Source organism: Anomaloglossus baeobatrachus, chromosome 8, assembly GCF_048569485.1.
Source record: "Anomaloglossus baeobatrachus isolate aAnoBae1 chromosome 8, aAnoBae1.hap1, whole genome shotgun sequence".
Classification (NCBI taxonomy): Eukaryota; Metazoa; Chordata; class Amphibia; order Anura; family Aromobatidae; genus Anomaloglossus; species Anomaloglossus baeobatrachus.
The window spans coordinates 82,082,207-82,107,265 of record NC_134360.1 but is presented as its reverse complement, the minus strand read 5'-3'; the positions used below and the strand labels follow the sequence as shown (position 1 = coordinate 82,107,265).

The 25,059-nt window shown below is 46.9% G+C and overlaps 1 protein-coding gene across 1 annotated transcript in view; it reads left to right on the top strand.

Annotated features, from left to right (window-relative positions):
• The window catches only part of TAB1 (TGF-beta activated kinase 1 (MAP3K7) binding protein 1), a 101,461-nt gene that overhangs the window by 362 nt on the left and 76,040 nt on the right, over positions 1–25,059 (top strand). The window contains exons 2-5 of the mRNA XM_075321849.1: positions 3,036–3,169; positions 5,591–5,744; positions 9,879–9,965; positions 19,511–19,649. Coding sequence (XP_075177964.1) covers positions 3,036–3,169; positions 5,591–5,744; positions 9,879–9,965; positions 19,511–19,649 — 514 coding nt within the window. The remainder of the gene's footprint in view (positions 1–3,035; positions 3,170–5,590; positions 5,745–9,878; positions 9,966–19,510; positions 19,650–25,059) is intronic.

Here is a 25,059-nt window from a genome sequence, read left to right as displayed (position 1 = left end):
TGGGAATGTTATTCTGAGAGTTGTGGGTTTTTTTTTTTTTTATGAGTGCAAAACAAACTCCTGTCCAGTGTGCTATAGTGATGGATTTTACCATCTCGTCATTCCAGTTGTTGGCTTCCCTTAAGGCCCCGTCACACTAAGCAACATCGCTGGTAACGAACAACTTTTGTGACGTTGCTAGCGATGTTGCTGTGTGTGACATCCAGCAACAACCTGGCCCCTGCTGTGAGGTCGTTGGTTGTTGCTGAATGTCCTGGGCCATTTTTTAGTTGTTGCTGTCCTGCTGTGAAGCACAGATCGCTGTGTGTGACAGCGAGACAGCAACAACTAAATGTGCAGGCAGCAGGAGCCGGCTTGTGCGGAGGCTGGTAACCACTGTAAACATCGGGTAACCAAGAAGCCCTGTCCTTGGTTACCCGATATTTACCTTTGTTACCAGCCTCCGCCGCTCTCACTGCCTGTGCTGCCGGCTCCTGCTCTGTGCACATGTAGCTGCAGGACACATCGGGTTAATTAACCCGATGTGTGCTGTAGCCAGGAGAGCAGGGAGCCAGCGCTAAGCATTGTGCGCTGCTCCCTGCTCTGTGCACATGTAGCTGCAGCACACATCGGGTAATTAACCCGATGTGTGCTGTACTAGGAGAGCAGGGAGCCAGCGCTCAGTGTGCGCTGCTCCCTGCTCTCTGCACGTGTGGCTGGTCACTGGTTGCTGGTGAGCTCACCAGCAACTCGTGTAGCCACGCTCCAGCGATCCCTGCCAGGTCAGGTTGCTGGTGGGATCGCTGGAGCGTCGCAGTGTGACATCTCACCAGCAACCTCCTAGCAACTTACCAGCGATCCCTATCGTTGTTGGGATCGCTGGTAAGTTGCTTAGTGTGACTGGACCTTTACTGTGGCTGTCTGGTCTCCATTGGTTCAGAGCTCCATTATCAGTGATGTTCAGCATCAGAATAATGGAAGTTCTGAAGGGAACCGGTCCGTCCCATGACGAGCACCGCAGCCCTGGACGGACCCCCCTGACTTCTATGGGGTCTGGCTGCTTTCCCTTAGGATGGCCTGATAGTACCAGAAAAACTATAGCTGCATGGTGGGTTTTCTTCTGGTGGAAATAATGGAGGGTCCGATGCCAGTGTGACACTGCCTCACTCAGGTCCACGTCAGTGCCCTCCCTGCTCGGCCTCGCTCAGGTCCACGTCAGTGCCCTCCCTGCTCGGCCTCGCTCAGGTCCACGTCAGTGCCCTCCCTGCTCGGCCTCGCTCAGGTCCACGTCAGTGCCCTCCCTGCTCGGCCTCGCTCGGGTCCACGTCAGTGCCCTCCCTGCTTGGCCTCGCTCAGGTCCACGTCAGTGCCCTCCCTGCTTGGCCTCGCACGGGTCCACGTCAGTGCCCTCCCTGCTTGGCCTCGCACGGGTCCACGTCAGTGCCCTCCCTGCTCGGCCTCGCTCGGGTCCACATCAGTGCCCTCCCTGCTTGGCCTCGCTCGGGTCCACATCAGTGCCCTCCCTGCTTGGCCTCGCTCGGGTCCACATCAGTGCCCTCCCTGCTCGGCCTCGCTCGGGTCCACGTCAGTGCCCTCCCTGCTCGGCCTCGCTCGGGTCCACGTCAGTGCCCTCCCTGCTCGGCCTCGCACGGGTCCACGTCAGTGCCCTCCCTGCTTGGCCTCGCACGGGTCCACGTCAGTGCCCTCCCTGCTCGGCCTCGCTCGGGTACACATTATTGCTCGGCCTCGCTCGGGTACACATTATTGCTCGGCCTCGCTCGGGTACACATTATTGCTCGGCCTCGCTCGGGTACACGTTATTGCTCGGCCTCGCTCGGGTACACGTTATTGCTCGGCCTCGCTCGGGTACACGTTATTGCTCGGCCTCGCTCGGGTACACATTATTGCTCGGCCTCACTCGGGTACACGTTATTGCTCGGCCTCGCTTGGGTACACGTTATTGCTCGGCCTCGCTTGGGTACACGTTATTGCTCGGCCTCGCTTGGGTACACGTTATTGCTCGGCCTCGCTTGGGTACACGTTATTGCTCGGCCTCACTCGAGTACACAAAACAAGAATGCCACGGAGACACAATCACATGTTTCTCAACGCTGGCAGGAAACTAGCCAAGTCTTTCACCGGGAAGGAACAACCACGGGAAGGGCAGTCTCCAGTCAAGGAAATTGCCTATACCAAAACATGGTATCCATCCACAGACAGCTGTTTCGGGGTATTTGCCCCTCATCAGTGTGAAGTAGGAAACTGGCTAGTGGGAGCAATGCCTAATAGAAGACTACATACATAGGTAAGGATGGTTGACCTCGGGGAGATCAACATCCAACACCACGGAGACACCATCACGTGTTTCTCAACGCAGTGACACTAGAACAAGGCCCCCTGGGAAAATATGCAAAACAAGAATGCCGCGGAGACACCATCACGTTTCTCAACGCTGGCAGGAAACTAGCCAGGTCTTCCCGGTGAAATGCCTGGCTAGTTTCCTGCCAGCGTTGAGAAACATGTGATGGTGTCTCCGCGGCATTCTTGTTTTCATATTTTCCCAGGGGGCCTTGTTCTAGTGTCACTGCGTTGAGAAACACGTGATGGTGTCTCCGCGGTGTTGGATGTTGATCTCCCCGAGGTCAACCATCCTTACCTATGTTGTCACTCGAGTACACGTCAGTGCCCTCCCTGCTCGGCCTCACTCAGGTACACGTCATTGCTCTTCTTGCTCATCCTTCTGCCTGAGACCCCCAAAGTATCCATCCACTCCAGTGAAGCAAAGCAAGTTTAGAATGAAATTTTTTTCGCTTCCCTTCTGAGTATTATAAAAAGCCCCCGATAAATTGCTGAACAGAGAGGTGCTATCGAGCCAGCTTTAAAGGGGTTGTCCAGGCATAAACTATTGATATCTTGTTGTTAGAATAATCAGTGGGGGTCTGACACCTGTCCCCTCACCTGACCAACCATTATTATCTCCGGGGTGTCCAGGGGTAAGCATGACACTGAGCTGGATCGCTCTGATCTTACAAGAATGTTTTGCGTTTTTTTTGCAGGAGCAGTTGAGTTGGACGGACGACCTTCCCCTCTGCCATTTATCTGGTGTAGGATCCGCCACCAACAAGGCCTATAACTCAGAAGGCGTCCCAAAGGAGGAGCACCCCTGCGAGGACAACTGGGTGAAGTTCAGGTGGGTTTTGTCAGTAACCCCAGACTGCAGGCTCTAAATATAGTTGTATTGGCAAGATAAGGAATTTTCCAACCAGGACAAGCCCACTGGATTCATCTGTGGTTGCTGGTGGCACAGCTGTGACCTCACGGGTGCCGATTAATAAATGGTCATATTGAGCCATCTTGGAAGTAGCTCTCTGTTCTGAATAAGGGCTCATTTATTCGATGATGTAACGGCCATATTTTCTTGTCTATACTTCAGATCCAGGTACTGTTACAAGCGTCAGTTTTGTTATATTTGGGTCCCCAAACTCTGGGTCATGATAGCACTTGTGGCTGTTACATTGATTGGAAAATGTGGGTCTTATACATTAATGAGAAATACCCCTAAGGATATGCGAGCACAACGTCTTTTTCAGGCAGAATACTCCTTAAAAACCTGTCAGAAAATGCTCAAAAGAATGAACATAAGTATTTCTATGTAAAAACCACTAGTTGGGCATATGTTTGGCTTTTGAACGCCTTTTAACCTTTTCGGGTTCCTAAAAGGAGGGACCTGTCCTTGCTTCTGACATTTTAAAGGGAACCTGTCACCAGATTTTTCACTATGAAACCAAAAGTGCAGCTCCTGGCTGCATTCTATGAAGGTGTGCCTTGTGCCCGGACTCCCCTTGCGGACCTCGAATATAATGTTATAAAACCTGACTGTTAGGTATGCTAATGACCTGTGGGGCTCAGATGGGCATACTCATTTTCTTCTCCTGTCCCTTTTTGTGGCCTTCTTCACCATCCTCCTTTCATGATTGACGTGATGACGCCACCATCATCATGTACACTACTCTGCCAAATCTCACATTTGTGCAGTCATTCCCCCAGCTTGCGCAGTTCGCCCTCGCAAGAGCCGGTGAGGTGTCTGCGCGAGATTATGGTCGCGTACGAGGATGACGCAGGGGACGTCATGCACATTGCCGACCATAGTCTCGCGCCTGCACCGCACCGGCTCACGCGAGGGCGAACTGCGCAAGCTGGGGTAATGACTGCACAGACGCAAGATTTGGCCGAGTAGTGTCCATGATGATGGTGGCGTCATCACGTCAATCATGAAAGGAGGATGGTGAAGAAGGCCACAAGGAGGGAAAAGAGACGAAAATGAGCACGCCCATCTGAGCCCCACAGGTCATTAGCATACCTAACAGTCAGGTTTTATAAAGTTATATTCGGTGTCTGCAAGGGGAGTGCGGGCACAAGGTGCAGCTTCATAGAATGCAGCCCAGGAGCTGCAGAAGGGGACACTTTTGGTTTCATAGTGAAAAATCTGGTGACAAGTTCCCTTTAAGCTCAGAAGATGCTCTGCAATTTACAAGTCAAAGGGAAAGCTTTAAAAGATGCCTGGATGTCTTTGATCATTATGCAGTTAGTTGTGCATGGATGTGCAGTCTGCCTGGGAGCAATTTACAAACTTGTCCTAGAATCTCAAAAGTTCACATATCTTCAAGGCAGCAAAAGCATCTAGACTACAACTGGCAAAATAATGGTATTGCCACACACAGAGGATACGGTCACACAGCTTGTTTATTCTGTAGGAGATACACAAATTACTGATGGTGAGCACAAAAGTTTTTTTCTGTAATGGAACAGCATGTCTTTGGGAGCTGTACTTCAAAAAACAAAAAAAATGGGTGGAGGGTGGGTCACATGACCATATTTGATTTCCGTACTTGTCATATGCAACAAGAGTCTGATCTGCTTGTTTCGGTGTTTTATGACAGCCCACTCAGGCTGGACATAGAGGGGAATCTGAATCCTGACAGTGTGCATGTTGTGCACTGTTAGGTTTCAGCAGTCTGCAGTCACATAGAGTGGCTTGGAGAAATTTGGCAGTAAAACCCCTTTAGTGAATTAATTTTATCCCCATCAACTAGAGTAAAGAATTATGAAATCACTGAATAATCACAAGTAAGTTAAGCTGGTTCTGACTTAGATCAGTATTGCAAGATGGAGAAAAATAGTGTGGAAAAAATCCAGCATCCACTTGTAGAAATGAAAACATAGCTGTAATGAAGCCAATTAACAATAGAGGTACAAAATCATGTTTCCAGCATATCTGGACCAGATGGCCGTCTACACGTTTCGAGCAATAAACATGCTCCTTATCATGATGATTGAAGGAGACATTTCTCTTTAGTTTCTTGTTCCCCTTGATTTTCGGCCCTGTGGACGGTCTCAGTCAGCGACGGCCTGAGTGCACATATCACATATTGAGCCATTGTCCTCTGCTCTCATAATCACCATTTAATCCCCCGTCTATTACACGCTACCTCCAAGCTGACATGTCCAACATGGCGGGTTCCCTTTACAGGGATACATTTACATGCTCACCGGGCAGATTGATCGTGCTGTGGCTTTCTTTTATGTCTACATTTGCTGTCTCATTTTACAGAGGAGAGAATAATATATATCTCTACGGAGTGTTCGATGGCTATGACGGCACCAGAGCCACTAATTTTGTGGGCCAGAGGTTGGCAGCTGAGCTTCTCTTGGGGCAGTTGCACGCCGATGTCACGGACGGAGAGGTGCAGAGAGTGTTGTTGCAGGTTAGTGGCTCAGTCTATTGATCCGGACAGAGGATGTATTTAGGGGCTCACTCGCACAACCCCATAGCGGCTATACGTTCTCACCTGTGTTAGCCCCACCGTAGGTCTCATCACCTGAACTAAAGGCATCAGGGATATAAATCATGATGATAGTTTGGGTCCCAAAACCTGCAATGGGGCCAGCACTTGTGGCTTTATTTCTGAGGAGAAGATACAGCAGCTTTACAGAATGTTTTTTTTAAATCAGGTTCATTTTTATTTAACAGCAAAATTATACAACACATAAAATAATTCCCTCCATAGAAATATCACAGGGAAAAAACCTTTAGTCAATAAGAAAAACCACACAAATAACATAATAAACAATGCACCCGTAGTCCACGTCTCATTTCAATATGGGTCTCAAAGTGCATATTATTTCCCAATATATTCTCCATAGTATAGCTTACCCAGCATCATTAGGACATTATATATATATATATATATATATATATATATATATATATATATATATATATATATATATATATATATATATATATATATATATATATATACACATACACATATACATACACGCACGCACACACCTATACATGCACACACCTATACATGCACACACATTCCAGCAGTACGCCTATCACCCTATTTGAGGAAATTTGTTAACCGGTCAGAAGGAGAAGGACCTGGTCGCTCGCACTGTCCTGCAGTAACGCCGAGGAGGGAAGGCCTGGGGTATCCAACCATGCCCCCCAGATCTTATAGAACTTTTTCAATGCATTTCTTTTAAGGTATACTCCTCTCTCCAGTCGAAGTATAGCGTTTACTCTTTCCCTAAAATCCCCGATGACCGGAGGCGCTGGGTCCAACCAGTGGTGGTAGGCCAACAGTTTCCTAGCCTGGTACAAGAGACGTGTAATACCGACCATTACCGGCGAACTCAAGTCCACCGCCCCCTTCCAGTAGACCCAGGATACATATAATAGGTCTTGGCTGTAGATGGATATTGAAAACTTGTCTAACCAATTCTAGTACTGCCCTCCAGTAATCTTCAATGTTCCCACAGGACCACATCATATGCATCAGATTAGCACCCTCCTGTCCGCACCTAGGACACAGATCATCCATCCTAACTCCCATCTTATGCAATAGACTAGGTGTCCTATATACTCTATGAAACAGGAATAGCTGTGACAGTCGATGGCCTTCAGATACAGCAAGGCTTGGAGTCTGAGACAGGACCTCACCCCACTGTTCCTCTGTCATAGGGCCTAGGTCCCTCTCCCACTTTTCTCTAGCCTGCAAAGGGAATAGCTTTACAGAATGTGAACAAAGCAATCAGGGTGTAACATGTGTCTGATGGGGCATTTACACTAGCCAATAACTGATCACAAGTCTTCCTAGGAATGCTTATTTTCAATAACTGTTCTGTCTAAAATGGGCTGCCAATCAACCAACAAATGGCCAATAACGGTCTTTTGCGGGGTGAACTGATTTTTAAACTCTGCTACGTACATATAAGCAGAGACAGACGCACATACATTGCCACACCTTGCACTCTCACACACACAAACATACACTATAGAATTACCGCACTTTACGCACACACATACAATACACACACACATTACCACAGCTTGCACGCACACACACACACACACACACACACACATTACCACACCTTGCGCGCACACACACAATACACACACACACAATACATACACATGCATACACACATTACCACACCTTGCGCGCGCGCACACACACAAAAACACACACACAATACACACACATGCACACACACATTACCACACCTTGCGCGCGCACACACACAAAAACACACACACACATACACATGCATACACACATTACCACACCTTGCGCGCGCACACACACAAAAACACACACACAATACATACACATGCATACACACATTACCACACCTTGCACTCTCACACACACAAACATACACTATAGAATTACCGCACTTTACGCGCACACATACAATACACACACACATTACCACACCTTGCGCGCACACACACAATACACACACAATACATACACATGCACACACACATTACCACACCTTGCGTGCGCACACACACAAAAACACACACACACACACATACACATGCATACACACATTACCACACCTTGCGTGCAAACACACATGCACACACACACTATATGTTGCCACATCTTGCAGTTCCTGATTAAGGTCTGAATGGAGGCTAAACCAAATGAGCAGCTGACGAACCTTCAACCTAGTTAACTCTAGGACCTTTCAGGTTATGTGATCAGTCACATGACCTGAAAGGTCCTTGAGTTAAATGGTTAGAAGGTCCTTCAGCTGCCCAGCTCCTGCGGCTTTTTCTTCTGCTTTGCGCTGATCACATAGATTTGTGCAGAGCAAAAGGAGAGGGCAGCTACTTGTGATTCGGGAGAACACGGTGTCTGCCTTCTCCCCCATCACTGGCAGCTGCCTCCAGACTATAAGAGTTTTTCTTGTTAAAATGTGCTTCTTATAGTCTTAAAAATACGGTAACTCCCTTGTCCTGTACTCTTTCCGGTGTCTTAATTTGTTTTCATTTACGCACTGGTTGGTCTCTCAGCACTTTGTAACCTGCTGTCTACTCCAGTGTTTCATAGAGTGCGCTGTGGGTCACAATTCAATACAAGTTTATGAGAGCCTCTTTCTGGTTCTCATAGACTTTCATTGGGCACTTGAGATTTAGCTTCTCACTTTCGGACAATTGGAAGCTATAGGCACAAGATGGCGCCACGCGACCAGAGCAGCACTGAAAAAGAATGAAGAAGCTGAAGAGAAAGTATAAGGACAGCGGCAGGGGACTCTGTCACTAAAAAAGATCTCTGGAGTCGCGCTTTAAGCTTGCTTAAAAATCCTTGTTCTCCACAGCACATTGTCCTATGTAACCAGAACTTGTGCTACCAAGACCCATGATAATCTGTACACATCTCAGATGAATGTCACCTGTTCTTAGAAGGGCTATTGCCCTGTCTAAGCAGACTTTTAAGTGACTGCCAATTATCTTTTCTGTAGCCACTTTGCGGTCAATTGAGACGCTGGTCGATCAGTGTAAACACACCGTAAGGTATGAAGCTTTAAACCCATGATGGTGGAATAATATATGTAATCAATAATGATGCGGTAAATAAGCTAGATGGAAACGTTTTGGTATTTACACCTCCCTTTTAAAGGGGTTCTCCCATCTCCAAGATCCTATCCCAATATGTAGTAGGTGTAATAATAATATTAGCAAATACCTCTAATTATAAATATATTATAGTTATCCTGATTAGCTATGCTCTTGCCTCATGTGCAGGGCATTTCAGGACCTTAGGTATCCATGGTTATGACCACGTGCAACTAACTATGACTATATGTGTGCTTGTAACCATGGATACCTAAGGTCCTGCAATGCCCTGCACATGAGGTAAGCGAGATAGCTAATCAAGAGAACTATACTACATTTCTAATTGTAGGTACTTGCTAATGTTATTATTATTACACCCAATACATATTGGGATAGGATCTTGGAGATGGGAGTACCCCTTTAAGGATAGATACATGCAGTACAATGTAGTGATTGGGGTCTTTCGAGGTCATACTCTAAAATTCTTCATTGGTTAGAGAGATCCTAGTTTAATAAGTGGCAGGCTCGGATCAGCTTGATTGACAGATCTCTCACTATGCAGAAATTAAGAAGAGACCTGTCATCCAACTGGGGAGGGGGAGGCCTAGGAAGGCGGCCAAGCAGGCATTTTTCCAGACCCAGCACTTAATAGGACTATGATTTTAATGTAATGGTTCCTTTCACTTAATCATGCCCATCATTACACTGACAAGTTCCCTTTGAGGAAAAATAAAATGTAAGGTTCCCATTAACTTACAGTTCTAGCTGTCTGAGGGAATGTAATCTGTCTTCTTAAGAAGCGTTATTACAGAAGCTATATAAACTGAATAATCCAACATGAACCTTCACATCCTCTGCCATACCCTTCACTGTATTAGCAGTATGCCGGGATTATTACCATCCTACCTTAAGAGTGATGATTAATTGGCTCTTTACCGATCTTGACTTTCATCTTCCCTAATTTTGTGTCATTTAGGCATTTGATGTGGTTGAAAGAAGTTTTCTTGAGTCTATAGATGATTCCTTAGCAGAAAAAGCCAGCCTCCTGTCTCAGCTGCCAGAGGTAAGTCTCAGTGTGACCAGTGCATGAAGCTGGGACGTTTAGCATTTTGATTTAGGCCCCATTCACACGCCAGTTTTTTGCCATCAGTCACAATCCGTCGAATTTAAAAAAAAAAAAAAAAAAAAAACGGATCCGGCGACTGATGCAGGAGCCGTTTTTTTTTTCTCATTGACTGTATTAGCAACAGATGACCTCACGTTTTAGCCGTCCGACAAATCCGTCAAATTGTTTCTCCATCGAACGGAGACAACAGACAAAGTAACGTTTTTTGTCTGTCGAAAAAACGGGACAGCGACGGATCCGTCACCGTTTGTCGTTTTTTGGAATGGAAGCCTATGGGCGCAGGATCCGTTACCGTCCGTTATTCGGTAGAATGGAAGCCTATGGGCGCAGGATCCATCACTGTCCTTTGTTCGGTAGAATGGAAGTCTATGGACGCAGGATTCGTCGTAATCTGTCAAATGACGGAATCCGGCAACAGATTCCGTTTTTTTTAACTGAGCATGCTCAGATGGGGTGTTGGCCTGAAAAACTGATGCGATAAATCCGTTGCATCAGTTTTTCCACAATTTGCTACCAATCCTTCGAGCCAACGGATTGTGACTGATGGCAAAAAAACGATGTGTGAAAGGGGCCTTACCTGTTGCCATAGCTGAAAACTGTTTATCGTTGGTGATGCCGGGTGTTGGACCCCCACCAATCTGATAACAATGACTTATGTTTAAAGATGACTTTTCAGTATCGGAAGCCTAGAAAATACCTTAACATAGGTAATCAATATCAAATCAGTGGGGGGTCACCTACAACTGGCAACAGCCGAATATATACGGCGAGTGGAGGCGACCAGCACCGATGACTACACTGTGTAGTAGTGGATAGTGTTCTCAGGATAAGTCATCAACATCCCAAGCCTGTAAAAAAAAGTTTATTATTATTATTTATTAATACTAATAATAATAATTAATATTCATTTATATAGCGCTATTAATTCAACAGCGCTTTACATACAATAGCAACACTGTCCTCATTGGAGCGCACAATCTAGGTTCCCGATCAGTATGTTTTTGGAGTGTGGGAGGAAACCGGAGAACCCAGAGGAAACCCACGCAAACACAGGGAGAACATACAAACTCCTTGTAAATGTTGTCCTTGGTGGGATTTGAACCCAGGACCCCAGTGCTACAAGACTGCAGTGCTAACCACTGAGCCATCGTGCTGGGGTCATCTTGTCTGATCACATTGGGCATTTTATGCAAAGTACTAAATCAAGCATTGTTCTAAAATTAAAGTCTAATGAACCAGAAAAGATTATCAATTGTCTGTAAGAACACATGTAAGGGACTGTACCGTCTACACAGACAGATCGGTGACACTAAACGACAATTATCCCCTTTTTGACATGTCCAATTTCCATTTTTTCGTTTTGTTTTTTCCTTCCCTTCTTCCCAGATTTATTACTTTTTTCATATATCTTACCTTCTTTTTCTTTTTCGCTCTATTGGGAGACCCAGACAATTGGGTCTATAGGCTATGCCTCCGGAGGCCGCACAAAGTACTACACTTAAAAGTGTTAGGCCCCTCCCCTTCTGCCTATACACCCCCCGTGCTCCCACGGGCTCCTCAGTTTTTTTGCTTTGTGCGAAGGAGGTCAGACACACACAGCACAGCTCCACAGATTAGTCAGCAGCAGCTGCTGACTATGTCGGATGGAAGAAAAGTGGGCCCATATAGGGCCCCCAGCATGCTCCCTTCTCACCCCACTCTTGTCGGCGGTGTTGTTAAGGTTGAGGTATCCATTGCGGGTACGGAGGCTGGAGCCCACATGCTGCTTTCCTTCCCCATCCCCCTCTGGGCTCTGGGTGAAGTGGGATCTTACCGGTCTCCAGGCACTGAGACCGTGCTCCATCCACAACTCCTGTGGAGCCTGATGGATAGGAGCCGAGTATCGTTCAGGGACATGGCCCTGCATCTTGGAGGTACTCTGTATCCCTGTGGGGACCGCGCACGGCATCACCTCAGCTTTGCTGGGTGTGCTAGTGCACCGGGGACCGCGGCGCTGATCGGGTCTATATGTGCCATTACACACTCAGCGTCGCTGAGTGTGTTTATATGTAAGGGCTACCGCACTAACCGCCGCTGCCATGGGACACTGCGGCGCGGCTGGGACTTGTAGTTCGCCGGGGACTTTCACGCCGGCCGCGCTTTTACGGCGGCCGCGTTTATTACTAGAGTCCCCGGCTTCCTTGCGGCCTAGTTTACTTTTCTCCCGCCCTCAGCCCTGACAGGCAGGGGGAAGGGCGGGACGCTGCACGGAGCGAGCAGCTCTGAGGGCTGGAGTATGATTTACATACTCCACCCCCCTCACTGTGCACGGTGTGAGCACCAGTTCGCGCTCTTTCTCGGCCACGCCCACAGCTCCCTCATCTCGTCAGGACGCCGCAGCCATTCCTGTCAGCTCCACCGACGCTGCAGAAGAGGGACAAGTCCTGGGAGACCCAGACACGGTCTCTGGTGGCCTCACAACCGCTTTAGGCGGCTGGTAAGCAGCACCTGTTGGTGCTAGCCCCATGGTGCTGTAGTGTATTGGTACATTATTTGTGTATCATATATACTTTACACTGTATGAGCACAGTGCATTCTGGCTATATACCCTTTTGTGTAACTCAAGGAAAACTATAGCATGGCGCCCACAAAAGGCAGGGGTGCCAAAACACAGGCTTATTATGCTGCCTGCGCCGCTTGTAAGACCCCACTACCGGCAGGTTCCACTGACCCTCATTGTGTGCAGTGTTCGACCCCTGTGCCACTTCTTCAGCCGGAGCCTATGCTAAGAGGGGCCCAGGGGGAGACACCTGCTAACACTGTTCAGGTGACGGGGACTGAGTTTGCTAAACTCTCTGAGACTATGGCTAAGATACTAGAAGCCTTGCAGTCCAGGCCGGTATCTCAGCAACGGGACCCTGTTGAATCGTTGTTCCCGGGCCCCCCTCAGTTGGACCAACAATGTCCTCCCGGGGTATCTCCTACATCCCAGTCTGAGGGTTCTGACTTAGACCCCAGCCCCAGATTGACTAAGCGGGCTCGCTTAGAATTTCCCTCGACATCATATTGTTTAGGGTCTCAGCGGGGGGAATCTTTGGTTGATGATGCGGAGACAGCTGATCAGGATTCTGATCCTGAGAGCGCTCTCAATCTTAATACTCCAGACGGGGACGCCATAGTGAACGATCTTATTGCGTCCATCCATCAGTTGCTGGATATTTCTCCCTCAGCCCCTCCGGCGGAGGAGTCAGCTTCTCAGCAGGAGAAATTTCGTTTCAGGTTTCCCAAGCGGACAGAGAGTATGTTTCTAGACCACTCTGATTTCAGAGAGGCAATCCAGAATCACCATGCTTGTCCAGATAAGCGTTTTCTAAGCGCCTTAAGGATACACGTTATCCTTTCCCCCCGGACGTGGTTAAAGGTTGGACTCAATGTCCCAAAGTGGATCCTCCAATCTCCAGACTGGCGGCTAGATCCATACTTGCAGTGGAAGATGGGGCCTCGCTCAAAGATGCCACTGACAGGCAGATGGAGCTCTGGTTGAAATCCATCTATGAAGCTATCGGAGCTTCTTTTGCCCCAGCATTCGCAGCCGTATGGGCGCTGCAAGCTATCTCAGCAGGTCAAGCGCAAATTGAAGCAGCCACTTGCACGGCCGCGCCACAAGTGGCATCCATTACCACCCAGACCTCGGCAATTGCGTCTTACGCTGTTAATGCTGTCCTGGACTCTGTGAGCCGTACGGCGGTGGCGACCGCCAATTCGGTGGTACTCCGCAGGGCCTTGTGGCTACGGAAATGGAAGGCAGATTCTGCTTCCAAAAAGCGCTTAACCAGTTTGCCAATTTTTGGCGACAGGCTGTTTGGCGAGCGTCTGGATGAAATCATCAAACAATCCAAGGGAAAGGATACATCCTTACCCCAGCCCAAACCGAACATACCCCAACAGAGGAGAGGGCAGGCGAGGTTTCGGTCCTTTCGGGGCGCGGGCAGGTCCCAATTCTCCTCGTCCAAAAGGTCTCAGAAAGAACAAAGGAACTCTGATGCATGGCGGTCTAAGTCACGTCCTAAAAAGAACATTGGAGGCACCGCTAACAAGGCGGCTTCCTCATGACTTTCGACCTCCTCTAGTAGCATCCTCGGTCGGTGGCAGGCTCTCCCGCTTTTGCGACGCCTGGCTGCCACAAATAAAAGACCGCTGGGTGAGAGACATTCTGTCTCACGGTTACAAGATAGAGTTCATCTCTCGTCCCCCGACTCGATTCTTCAGGTCTTCTCCGCCTCCCGAGAGAGCCGAGGCTCTTCTGCAGGCGCTGGGCACTCTGAAGGCAGAAGGAGTGGTGGTCCCTGTTCCTCTTCATCAACAGGGCCACGTTTTTTACTCCAACTTGTTTGTGGTCCCAAAGAAGGACGGGTCTTTCCGTCCTGTCCTAGACCTGAAACTTCTCAACAAACACGTAAAGACCAGGCGGTTCCGGATGGAATCCCTTCGCTCCGTCATCGCCTCAATGTCCCAAGGAGATTTCCTTGCATCGATCGATATCAAAGATGCTTATCTCCACGTTCCGATTGCCCCAGAGCACCAGCGCTTCTTGCGCTTCGCCATAGGAAACGAACACCTGCAGTTCGTGGCACTGCCATTCGGCCTGGCAACAGCCCCACGGGTTTTCACCAAGGTTATGGCTACTGTAGTAGCGGTCCTCCATTCTCAGGGTCACTCGGTGATCCCGTACTTGGACGATCTGTTGATCAAGGCACCCTCTCAAGAGGCATGCCAACACAGCCTCGACGCTACCCTGGAGACTCTCCAGAGTTTCGGGTGGATCATCAATTTTCCAAAGTCAAATCTGACACCGGCCCAATCGCTCACATACCTTGGCATGGAGTTTCATACCCTCTCAGCGATAGTGAAGCTTCCGCTGATCAAGCAGCGGTCACTACAGACAGGGGTACAATCTCTCCTTCAAGGCCAGTCACACCCCTTGAGGCGCCTCATGCACTTCCTGGGGAAGATGGTGGCAGCAATGGAAGCAGTCCCTTTCGCGCAGTTTCACCTGCGTCCTCTTCAATGGGACATCCTACGCAAATGGGACAGGAAGCCGACGTCCCTCGACAGGACCGTCTCCCTCTCTCAGGCGACCAAAGCTTCCCTTCGGTGGTGGCTTCTTCCCACTTCATTATCGAAGGGGAAATCCTTCCTACCCCCATCCTGGGAGGTGGTCACGACGGACGCGAGTCTGTCAGGGTGGGGAGCGGTTTTTCTCCACCACAGGGCTCAGGGTACGTGGACCCAGCAAGAGTCCTCGCTTCAGATCAATGTTCTGGAAATTCGGGCAGTGTATCTTGCCCTGAAAGCGTTCCAGCAGTGGCTGGAAGGCAAGCAGATCCGAATTCAGTCGGACAATTCCACAGCGGTGGCATACATCAACCACCAAGGCGGCACACGCAGTCGACAAGCCTTCCAGGAAGTCCGGCGGATTTTGATGTGGGTGGAAGCCACGGCCTCCACCATATCCGCAGTTCACATCCCAGGCGTGGAAAACTGGGAAGCAGATTATCTCAGTTGCCAGGGCATGGACGCAGGGGAATGGTCCCTTCACCCGGACGTGTTTCAGGAGATCTGTTGCCGCTGGGGGGTGCCGGACGTCGACCTCATGGCGTCCCGGCACAACAACAAGGTACCAACGTTCATGGCACGGTCTCAAGATCCCAGAGCTCTGGCGGCAGACGCCTTAGTTCAGGATTGGTCGCAGTTTCAGCTCCCTTATGTGTTTCCTCCGCTGGCACTGTTGCCCAGAGTGTTACGCAAGATCAGGGCCGACTGCCGCCGCGCCATCCTCGTCGCTCCAGACTGGCCGAGGAGGTCGTGGTACCCGGATCTGTGGCATCTCACGGTCGGCCAACCGTGGGCACTACCAGACCGACCAGACTTGCTGTCTCAAGGGCCGTTTTTCCATCTGAATTCTGCGGCCCTCAACCTGACTGTGTGGCCATTGAGTCCTGGATCCTAGCGTCTTCAGGGTTATCTCAAAAAGTCATTGCCACTATGAGACAGGCTAGGAAACCAACGTCCGCCAAGATTTATCACAGGACGTGGAAAATTTTCCTGTCGTGGTGCTCTGCTCAGGGTTTTTCTCCCTGGCCATTTGCATTACCTACTTTTCTGTCCTTCCTTCAATCTGGACTGGAAAAGGGTTTGTCGCTTGGCTCCCTTAAGGGACAAGTTTCTGCGCTCTCTGTGTTTTTCCAGAAGCGCCTAGCTAGACTTCCACAGGTACGCACGTTCCTGCAGGGAGTTTGTCACATCGTTCCACCTTACAAGCGGCCGTTAGAACCCTGGGATCTAAACAGGGTGCTGATGGTTCTTCAGAAACCACCATTCGAGCCAATGAGAGATATCTCTCTCTCACGACTTTCGCAGAAAGTGGTTTTTCTAGTAGCAGTCACTTCTCTTCGGAGAGTGTCTGAGCTAGCAGCGTTGTCGTGCAAAGCCCCTTTTCTGGTTTTTCACCAGGACAAGGTGGTTCTACGTCCGGTTCCGGAATTTCTCCCTAAGGTGGTATCCCCCTTTCATCTCAATCAGGATATTTCCTTACCCTCTTTTTATCCTCATCCAGTTCACCAATGTGAAAAGGATTTGCACTTGTTAGATCTGGTGAGAGCACTCAGACTCTACATTTCTCGTACGGTGCCCCTGCGCCGCTCGGATGCACTCTTTGTCCTTGTCGCTGGCCAGCGTAAAGGGTCACAGGCTTCCAAATCAACCCTGGCTCGGTGGATCAAGGAGCCAATTATCAAAGCTTACCGTTCGGCTGGGCTTCCGGTTCCCTCAGGGCTGAAGGCCCATTCTACCAGAGCCGTGGGAGCGTCCTGGGCTTTGAGGCACCAGGCTACGGCTCAACAGGTGTGTCAGGCGGCTACCTGGTCGAGCCTGCACACTTTCACGAAGCACTATCAGGTGCATACCTATGCTGCGGCGGATGCCAGCCTAGGTAGACGAGTCCTTCAGGCGGCGGTTGCCCACCTGTAGGAAAGGGCCGTTTTACGGCTCTCTTACGAGGTATTATTTTACCCACCCAGGGACTGCTTTTGGACGTCCCAATTGTCTGGGTCTCCCAATAGAGCGAAAAAGAAGAAGGGAATTTTGTTTACTTACCGTAAATTCCTTTTCTTCTAGCTCTAATTGGGAGACCCAGCACCCGCCCCTGTTTTTTTTGTGTACACATGTTGTTCATGTTGAATGGTTTCAGTTCTCCGAGTTTTCCTTCGGATTGAAGTTACTTTAAACCAGTTTATAATTATTTTTCCTCCTTCTTGCTTTTGCACCAAAACTGAGGAGCCCGTGGGAGCACGGGGGGTGTATAGGCAGAAGGGGAGGGGCCTAACACTTTTAAGTGTAGTACTTTGTGCGGCCTCCGGAGGCATAGCCTATACACCCAATTGTCTGGGTCTCCCAATTAGAGCTAGAAGAAAAGGAATTTACGGTAAGTAAACAAAATTCCCTTCTTTTGTGGGACAAGTTGTACTTTTGAATGACACTAAGTTATTTCATTGGTGAAAAAAATCAAAGTTTGTAAAAAATAAATGCTTTTGAAAAAAAAAAAAAAATTAGCGTTGTGTTTCCATTTTCTGAGACCCATGACGTTTTCACTTTTTGGTCAATGAACCTTTATTTTTTGCAGGGTGAGGTGACACTATTTTTGCATAGATATGACATTTTGATCTCTTGTTACAGCCTTTTTTTGTGGTATTGCAGGTGTCCCAAAAAAACCCGTAATGTTTGTGTCTTGAATTTTTTTCGTTTACGTTGTTTACTAACCTGGTTAATTATTTTATATCTTGACAGATTGGATTTTTCTAAACACTGTGATACTACATACGTGTGGTGTTTTTTTATTATCTTTATTTTTAATGGAGAAAAAGATGGGTGATTATTTTTTCATGTTAAAAAACTGTTTCAAAACCTTTTTCGCTGTATTTTTTTTTTAGACCCCCGTGAGGAAATTCAGTCTGCGATTTGTCTGATCACTTGTACTATATCTACTATATACATATGCATACACATGCATGCACTATACATATATATGTATCTACTATATACTAACAGTGCTATAGCATTGCTGTATATAGTAAGAATCAGTGTCTCCTTTGCAGCCCGGCCACAGGCTGTGTTTCAAGGGAGCTCCATAATGACAAGCACGGAGGTCTTCAGCAGACCCTCCTCTATCATACCAACCATTGGGGGACTCACAATCACATTACTGGTGTGCTAATGGGTGCATAGAATAATGCACCCCAAGATTATCATGAAATGAGCTTTTCAAAGAATGCTCACTCACGATTATCTTTCACTGTAAATGCAGCTTAATGGGAACCTGTCAGGTTGAATATGCATCCAGAACCATGAGCAGTTCTGGGTGTATATTTCTAATCCCTGCCTAACCTTCCCTGTATACACTAGCATAGATAAAGAGATCTTTAGAAAAAGTATTTCTAAAGATCCTTTATCATATACTAATGAGTGCAGGGACTAGTCGCAGGGGCGTTGCTTCCCCCGACTAGTCAGCTCTCTTAGCATGTTAGCACGCCCACAGGGGCATGCTATTCAATGCCCATTGCCCGTTGGCATCAGTGGTGATGCGCATTCCTGTGTCCGTTGTCGCCACTTCAGACGCCGAGTTTAGGGTCAGCGTGCATTATCAGAATTCCTGTCACTTCCGGTCATGCGCACTAGACCTTTCTGAAGTCTGGATGTGTACACCCGGCTTCATAATGGGCATGACTGGAAGTGCAGGGACTTCTGATCATGCGCACTGACCCTAAACCCGGCGTCTGTAGTGGTGACAACAGACACAGGTATGCGCGTCACCACTGTTGACACTGAGCATTGAATGACTTTTTAGCACGCCCCTGTGGGTGTGCAAACATGCTAAGAGGGCGGACTAGTCGGGGGAAAATCACGCTCTTGCTGCTAGTCCCTGACCTCATTAGCATATCATAAAGGATCTTTAGAAATACTTTTTCTAAAGATCTCTCTTTATCTCTGTTACTAGATACAGGGACAGTTAGGCAGGGATTAGCAATATGCACCCACAACTGCTCGTGGGTCTGGGTGCATATTACACCTGACAGGTTCCCTTTAAAGAGTAACCGTCATTTTAATTTTTATTTAATAAAATCGATAATAAACGTGAACAGCTTGTAATAAATCTTATCAAAGAAATCTGCTTCTTTCTCTGCCAGGACGGATGTATCATTCTCAGTTTCTGGGTAAAATCTGTATTCAGTGTAGACAGATTGTTACATTACTGACATAGGAAAATATAGTTGGTGCTAAACAACGGTTGAAGTATTTTCCAACTGGCTTGAAGGACATCTGCATGTTACTTATATCTCCGCATAGAAGTTATTCATTTTGGTGTAAAGGAAAATGCCTTCTAAGAAAATGCTTGCAGCTTATTCATTTTGTCCACTCTTCCTTATTTGCCCCCCGTTTTCTCATAGGGTGCAGTACTGCAGCAGCTTCCTAGCCAGTACCAGAAAATTGTAGACCGACTTAGCAGCCTAGAAAAGGAGATTTATGGAGGCGCAATGGTTATCGTGGTGTTAATCGTGAACAACAAGCTTTACGTGGCGAATGTTGGTATGTAACACAAACTCTAGTATCAAAGTATAATGATGACGAGGCGGGCACATGTAAGTGCAGAGCCTGCGCCCAATGTAAATGAAGGTGTAAGTGATAGGACTCCATGGCAGGGATTCTCTATGGCAGAGGTCGCCTGGGGCACAATCCGGGTCTTCTCTGCAGATACATGTAAACCGGGCTGTGATCTAAGGCTATGTGCGCACGTGTGCGTAATTCATGCAGTTACGCTGCGCTTTGTACCCAGGACTACTCGTGTTTCTGAGTGCATTTTGCACCTGACAGGTTCCCTTTAAGGGCATAAAAATTCAAAGTGAAAATTTTCTCCAAATTTCCAATATATTTACTAATAAACGCAAAAAATATCGTCCTAAATTTATCACTAACATTCTGTACAATATGTCACGAAATAAAGAATCTCCGAAACACCGGGATCCGTTGAAGCATTGCAGAGTTATCCCACTATCATAAAGTGACACTGGTCAGAATAGAAAAATTAGCCTCGTCAGGAAGGTGAAAAAAGGCTGGGCGGGGATGAAGGGGTTAAGAATGGGTGGACAACCCTTTGCAGAGTTATCTCCCCCCTCCAAAAAACGTTATCCCTTCTCCATTGGATAGGGAATAACTTGCTGATCGTTGGGTTTTGACAATTGGGACGCTTGTTATCCCAAGATCGTTGCCTTGGAGCCCTGAGAACAGAGCTTGGCAGCTTGGCTCTTTTTCGAATGTAGAAGGACATGCTCGGCCTCTGCTTATAGTCTGTGGTGCTGCCTGAAGTACAGCACTCTGCTTTTACCTGCCATCCCATAAACAATGAATGGAGGGGTGACCAATCACGCACAACTTTTCTCCATTCAAAATAGAGCTACAGAGCCCCGTTGTTTGGATCATTGTGGCCCCAGCAGTTGAAATTCAAGCTGATCAGTAAGGGGTGCTTCACACACAGCGAGATCGCTGCTGAGTCACGGTTTTTGTGATGCAGCGTTGACCTCATTAGCGATCTCGCTGTGTGTGACACTGAGCAGCGATCTGGCCCCTGCTGTGAGATCGCTGCTCGTTACACACAGCCCTGGTTGGTTTTTTTATTGTTGCTCTCCCGCTGTGACGCACAGATCGCTGTGTGTGACAGCGAGAGAGCGACGAAATGAAGCGAGCAGAGAGCAGGTGCCGGCATCTGGCAGCTGCGGTAAGCTGTAACCAGGGTAAACCGGGTAACCAAGGTGGTTACCCGATATTTACCTTCGTTACCAGCCTCCGCCGGCTCCCTGCTCTCTGCACATGTAGCTGCAGAACACATCGGGTTAATTAACCCTATGTGTACTGTAGCTAGGAGAGCAAGGAGCCAGTGCTAAGCAGTGTGTGCGGCTCCCTGCTCTCTGCACATGTAGCGATGTTATGATCGCTGCTGCGTCGCTGTGTTTGACAGCTAAGCAGCGATCATAACAGCGACCTACAAGGTCGCTGTTACGTCACAGAAAATGGTGACGTAACAGCGACGTCGCTGTCGCTATCTGTGAACCCAGCTTAAGTTATTCCTTATCCTGTAAAGATGGGTGGTCTTTGTTTTTGGGGGGAATAATCTTTTAGGTAAATGTACCCCAAATTTTGGTATAATACACTTTGTTAAAGCCGTGGTAAGACTCAGCGAGGGTTGAAGGGTTGAGTTCTTGTGACTTTTTTTATTTTTTGCCCTCCACTTTGTAAAAGAAGTTACATGTAGCAAAGCTAAGGCAAAAAAAAAATGTATCGTTCCATGAAAACCAACCAATTGTTTGCTTACATCTCTCATCGGAGCGTACACCGGAATCATAGGGTCACATAGCAACTTTTAAAATGGGCCTGCTCCACAGGTAACATGTTAGTATAGCACGGTTTAACCTGGTGGTGTTGTATCACAGGGGCTTTAAAAATACAATTATTCAAGCCAAAAAAAAAACATATGTTCATTAAAATCGTGCTGAAAACTGACATTAATAGATTTAGCACTGAGAACCAAATCTGCACATAGAACAGGATAAAGCTGCGATCAGTCACCACTAGGGAGAGCTAAGTGCATGTGGATGTATATAGCGGGGATGGAAATTTAGTAGTAAGAATCTCTGTAGCGACCTTGCGGCGGTAGCAGAGAATCATGACTGTTGTGCGTGCGACTCTCTTCCGTATGCTTAGTCACCAACTTGTATTTAAGAAGTAAAGTAATTTCTAGTTCTTCAGTTAAGTGATTTTATAGCTAAAAATGCAACCTTTTCTGTATCTCTGACAAACCCAATGAAAGAGATTCAGTCATCCTGTATCAGTATGGACACATGACCGCTGCAGCCAATCAGTGGTTGTGCTTTTACTGGTCTGCCGCCCTAGGAAAAAAAAGGATGAGTTTGATGGATAACATCATGTCAATCCGTAAATCAAGAGGAGCTGCGGATGCCGTCCAGTAGAGGCGGCTCTCAAAGGACCCATTCAGTGGCCACAGATTACTGACGTGGCGGCTGGACCTGGGCTAGCAAATGAATTTGCGCCAACCCTAACTAGTGAATTCCTAACCTCCCCCCTCAAAAAAATAAAAAAATGCTACAATTTGTCTTTGTTTTGATTGCCACATTTCCCAACATTTCTGAACACGATCAAACTACATATTTGTATTATTTTTTTATTTTACATTATCTATTTTTAATGGGGGGGAAGATGATTTGAACTTTTGCTTTCTTTTTTTTATTTTTTGGGGGGGGGGGTGTTTAAACTTTTTGTTCTCCATTGTCAGCGTTTGTTAGTCCCATGAGGGGATTATAACCTGCAATCTTCTGATCGCTTATGTTATATACAGCAATGCCATAGCACTGCTGTATATAGTAGAAATCACAGTCTCCTTTAAAGCCACAGGCAGGTTTTAAGGGAGCTTCATAATCACAGGCATAGGAGTCTTCAGTTATCAAAGCAACCCATTAGCACCCTGCAATCACTTCATGGGCTTACTGATCGCCGCATATATAATTGCGCACCCCCATGCTGGCACAAGTTAAATGCCGCTGTCAGAATTTGACAGTGGCATTTAACAGGTTAATTGTTAGAGAGGTCCTGGCTGTAATACACAGCCATTCCTTGCAAAGTATGGAGCGAGCTCACCCATTTAGCCCCCTCCATACAACTGCTTCCTACTTGCACTGTACATGTTGTGAAGGGGTTAATGTTGGAAAATGAAAGTGATTCAAATTTTTATATTTTTTTTTCATATTTTAAAAACTTTACTTTTTAGTCCTTTTTTAAAGGGAATCTGTTATCAGAGAGTAGCATAATGTAGAGACAGACCCTGATTCCAGCGATGTGACTGCTTTCTCTGCTACAGATCTAGCAGTTCTCTAAATTGATCGCTTTAAAACCCCGCCCAGACTCCTGATTGGTAGTTATCTTCCCCTGTACATTGTACACAGAAAGCTGTCAGGGGTGGGGTTATGCAGAGCTCTGTAATATGGAGGACCACATGGCAGCAGGTTTACTAGTCCTCTAGTGATAACCTCCTGCTCAAAAAATTAGATTTTATAACAGTTGTAGCAAGCAGCCCAGTGAGTTATATACCACAGGAATCAGGATATCTAGCCCTACATTATGCTGCTTAAAGATTAAATAGCAATACCTTTTTAAAGGAATCCTATCATGTAAAAAAAAATTGCTATTAACCTAAGAAAATGAAGTTAATAGAGAACTGAAACTATGGGGGCCCTGCTGTCAGGACGAAATTAACTTTATTCCTCCCGGCAGCTCCTGGCTTTCAGTCGTAGACGTGGGGCTTCATTCATCACACAGGAAGCTGCCACTGTAACCACACCTTGACACAGACTGACAGCCAGCTCTGTATTGATGCAATGCTGAGCCGGCTGTCAGTCAGTGTTGGGGCGCGCTAACAACCTCCAGTCGCTGTATACTGAGTAGTGACAGAAACCGTGTCTCTGACTGAAAGCCAGAGGAATAAAATTAATTTCCTCCAGACAGCCAGGCTCTTAGTTCGGCGGTCGGACAACTTCAGAACAGTATTAACCTGCAGATTAACCCCATATCTACATGTTAAAAGCATTTTATTTACCTAACATGTTCCTTTTATAGGACTTGTACCTGCTAGATACTGCACTGCAGTTATATTGTGGTAAAAAAAAGCAAATGTTGTTCTCCTATGAAACATTCCAATACGACTGGGCTTTACAGGAGGACAAAAATGGCAGCTGTGTGGGCAATGGTTTCATGGAGGAATGATACCTGCACCACTAATTATGCTATTTAAATGCCATTGTCAATGACAGTCACTTTTAGGTTTCACGCACATCTTCATATATTCTTAGCCAGAAACGTTGGTGAGTGTCATGCGAGTGTGCACATTTATTTATTATATATATATATATATTAGATGTATAGATTGCCTAGTATTCGTATGACACACGTATGCAATTCGTATGTAATGCATACTGTATGTAAACTTAAAAGCTGTTTGATAAAAAATAAAGCATCATGTATAAAGATATGATAGTGAGAGATGTGCAATCTAATAAATAAGTTAAATAAACAACATGGTTTAACTCCCATTTTTAGTAACCAGCAAAGGTAATGCAGAAAGCTGGGGGCTGGTATTATCAGGCTGGGAAGGTCCACGGTTATTTGGCACATCCCAGCCTAAAAATTCCAGCTTGCAGCCACCCCAGAAGTGGTACATCCATCAGATGCTCCAATTCTGTCTCTTCCCGGTTTACCTTTGTGCATTGGCAGTTGGGGTTGTGAAATCTTATATCTGCAGCATATCTATCTGTCTATATCTTTATATTAGTTTATTATTTTTTTTTTCGTGTTTGGGGTTATTAAATTGGAGGAGGAAGAGAGGATTTTTTTGGGGGGGATTTTATTTCAAATAAAGTGTTTTTTCAATGTTTGAGTTTTTCTTTTGACTTACAGTATTAGTAATTGGTGTGTCTCATAGACCCCTCCCATTACTAATCTAGTCTTCCTGGCTGCTGTGAGTTGTCATTAATCGCTTATATTACCCCATTTGCCACCGCACCAGGCAATTAGGTTGAGCAGATTGGGATTGCCCCATCTAATGGATGCAACAATTCTGAGCGACTGCAGGCTGCTATTTTTAGGCTGGGGTGGGCCCTGATAACCATGGGTCTCCTCAGTCTGGGAATACCAGCCCCCAGCTCTAGCTTTATCATGGCTGGGTATCAAAATTGGAGAGGATCTGTATGCTGGTTTGTGTTTTTTTTTTTTTTTTTTTTTAATTTTTTTTTATTTGTGGTTCCTCTTATTTGGATATACAGCCAAGTTAAACGCACGGCTAGGGGCTGCAGCCTGTAGGTGTATGCTTTATCTGTAATAATACTCTAAATGACAAGATGCAAATAGTATCAAACCAATTTCAGAATATGAATAG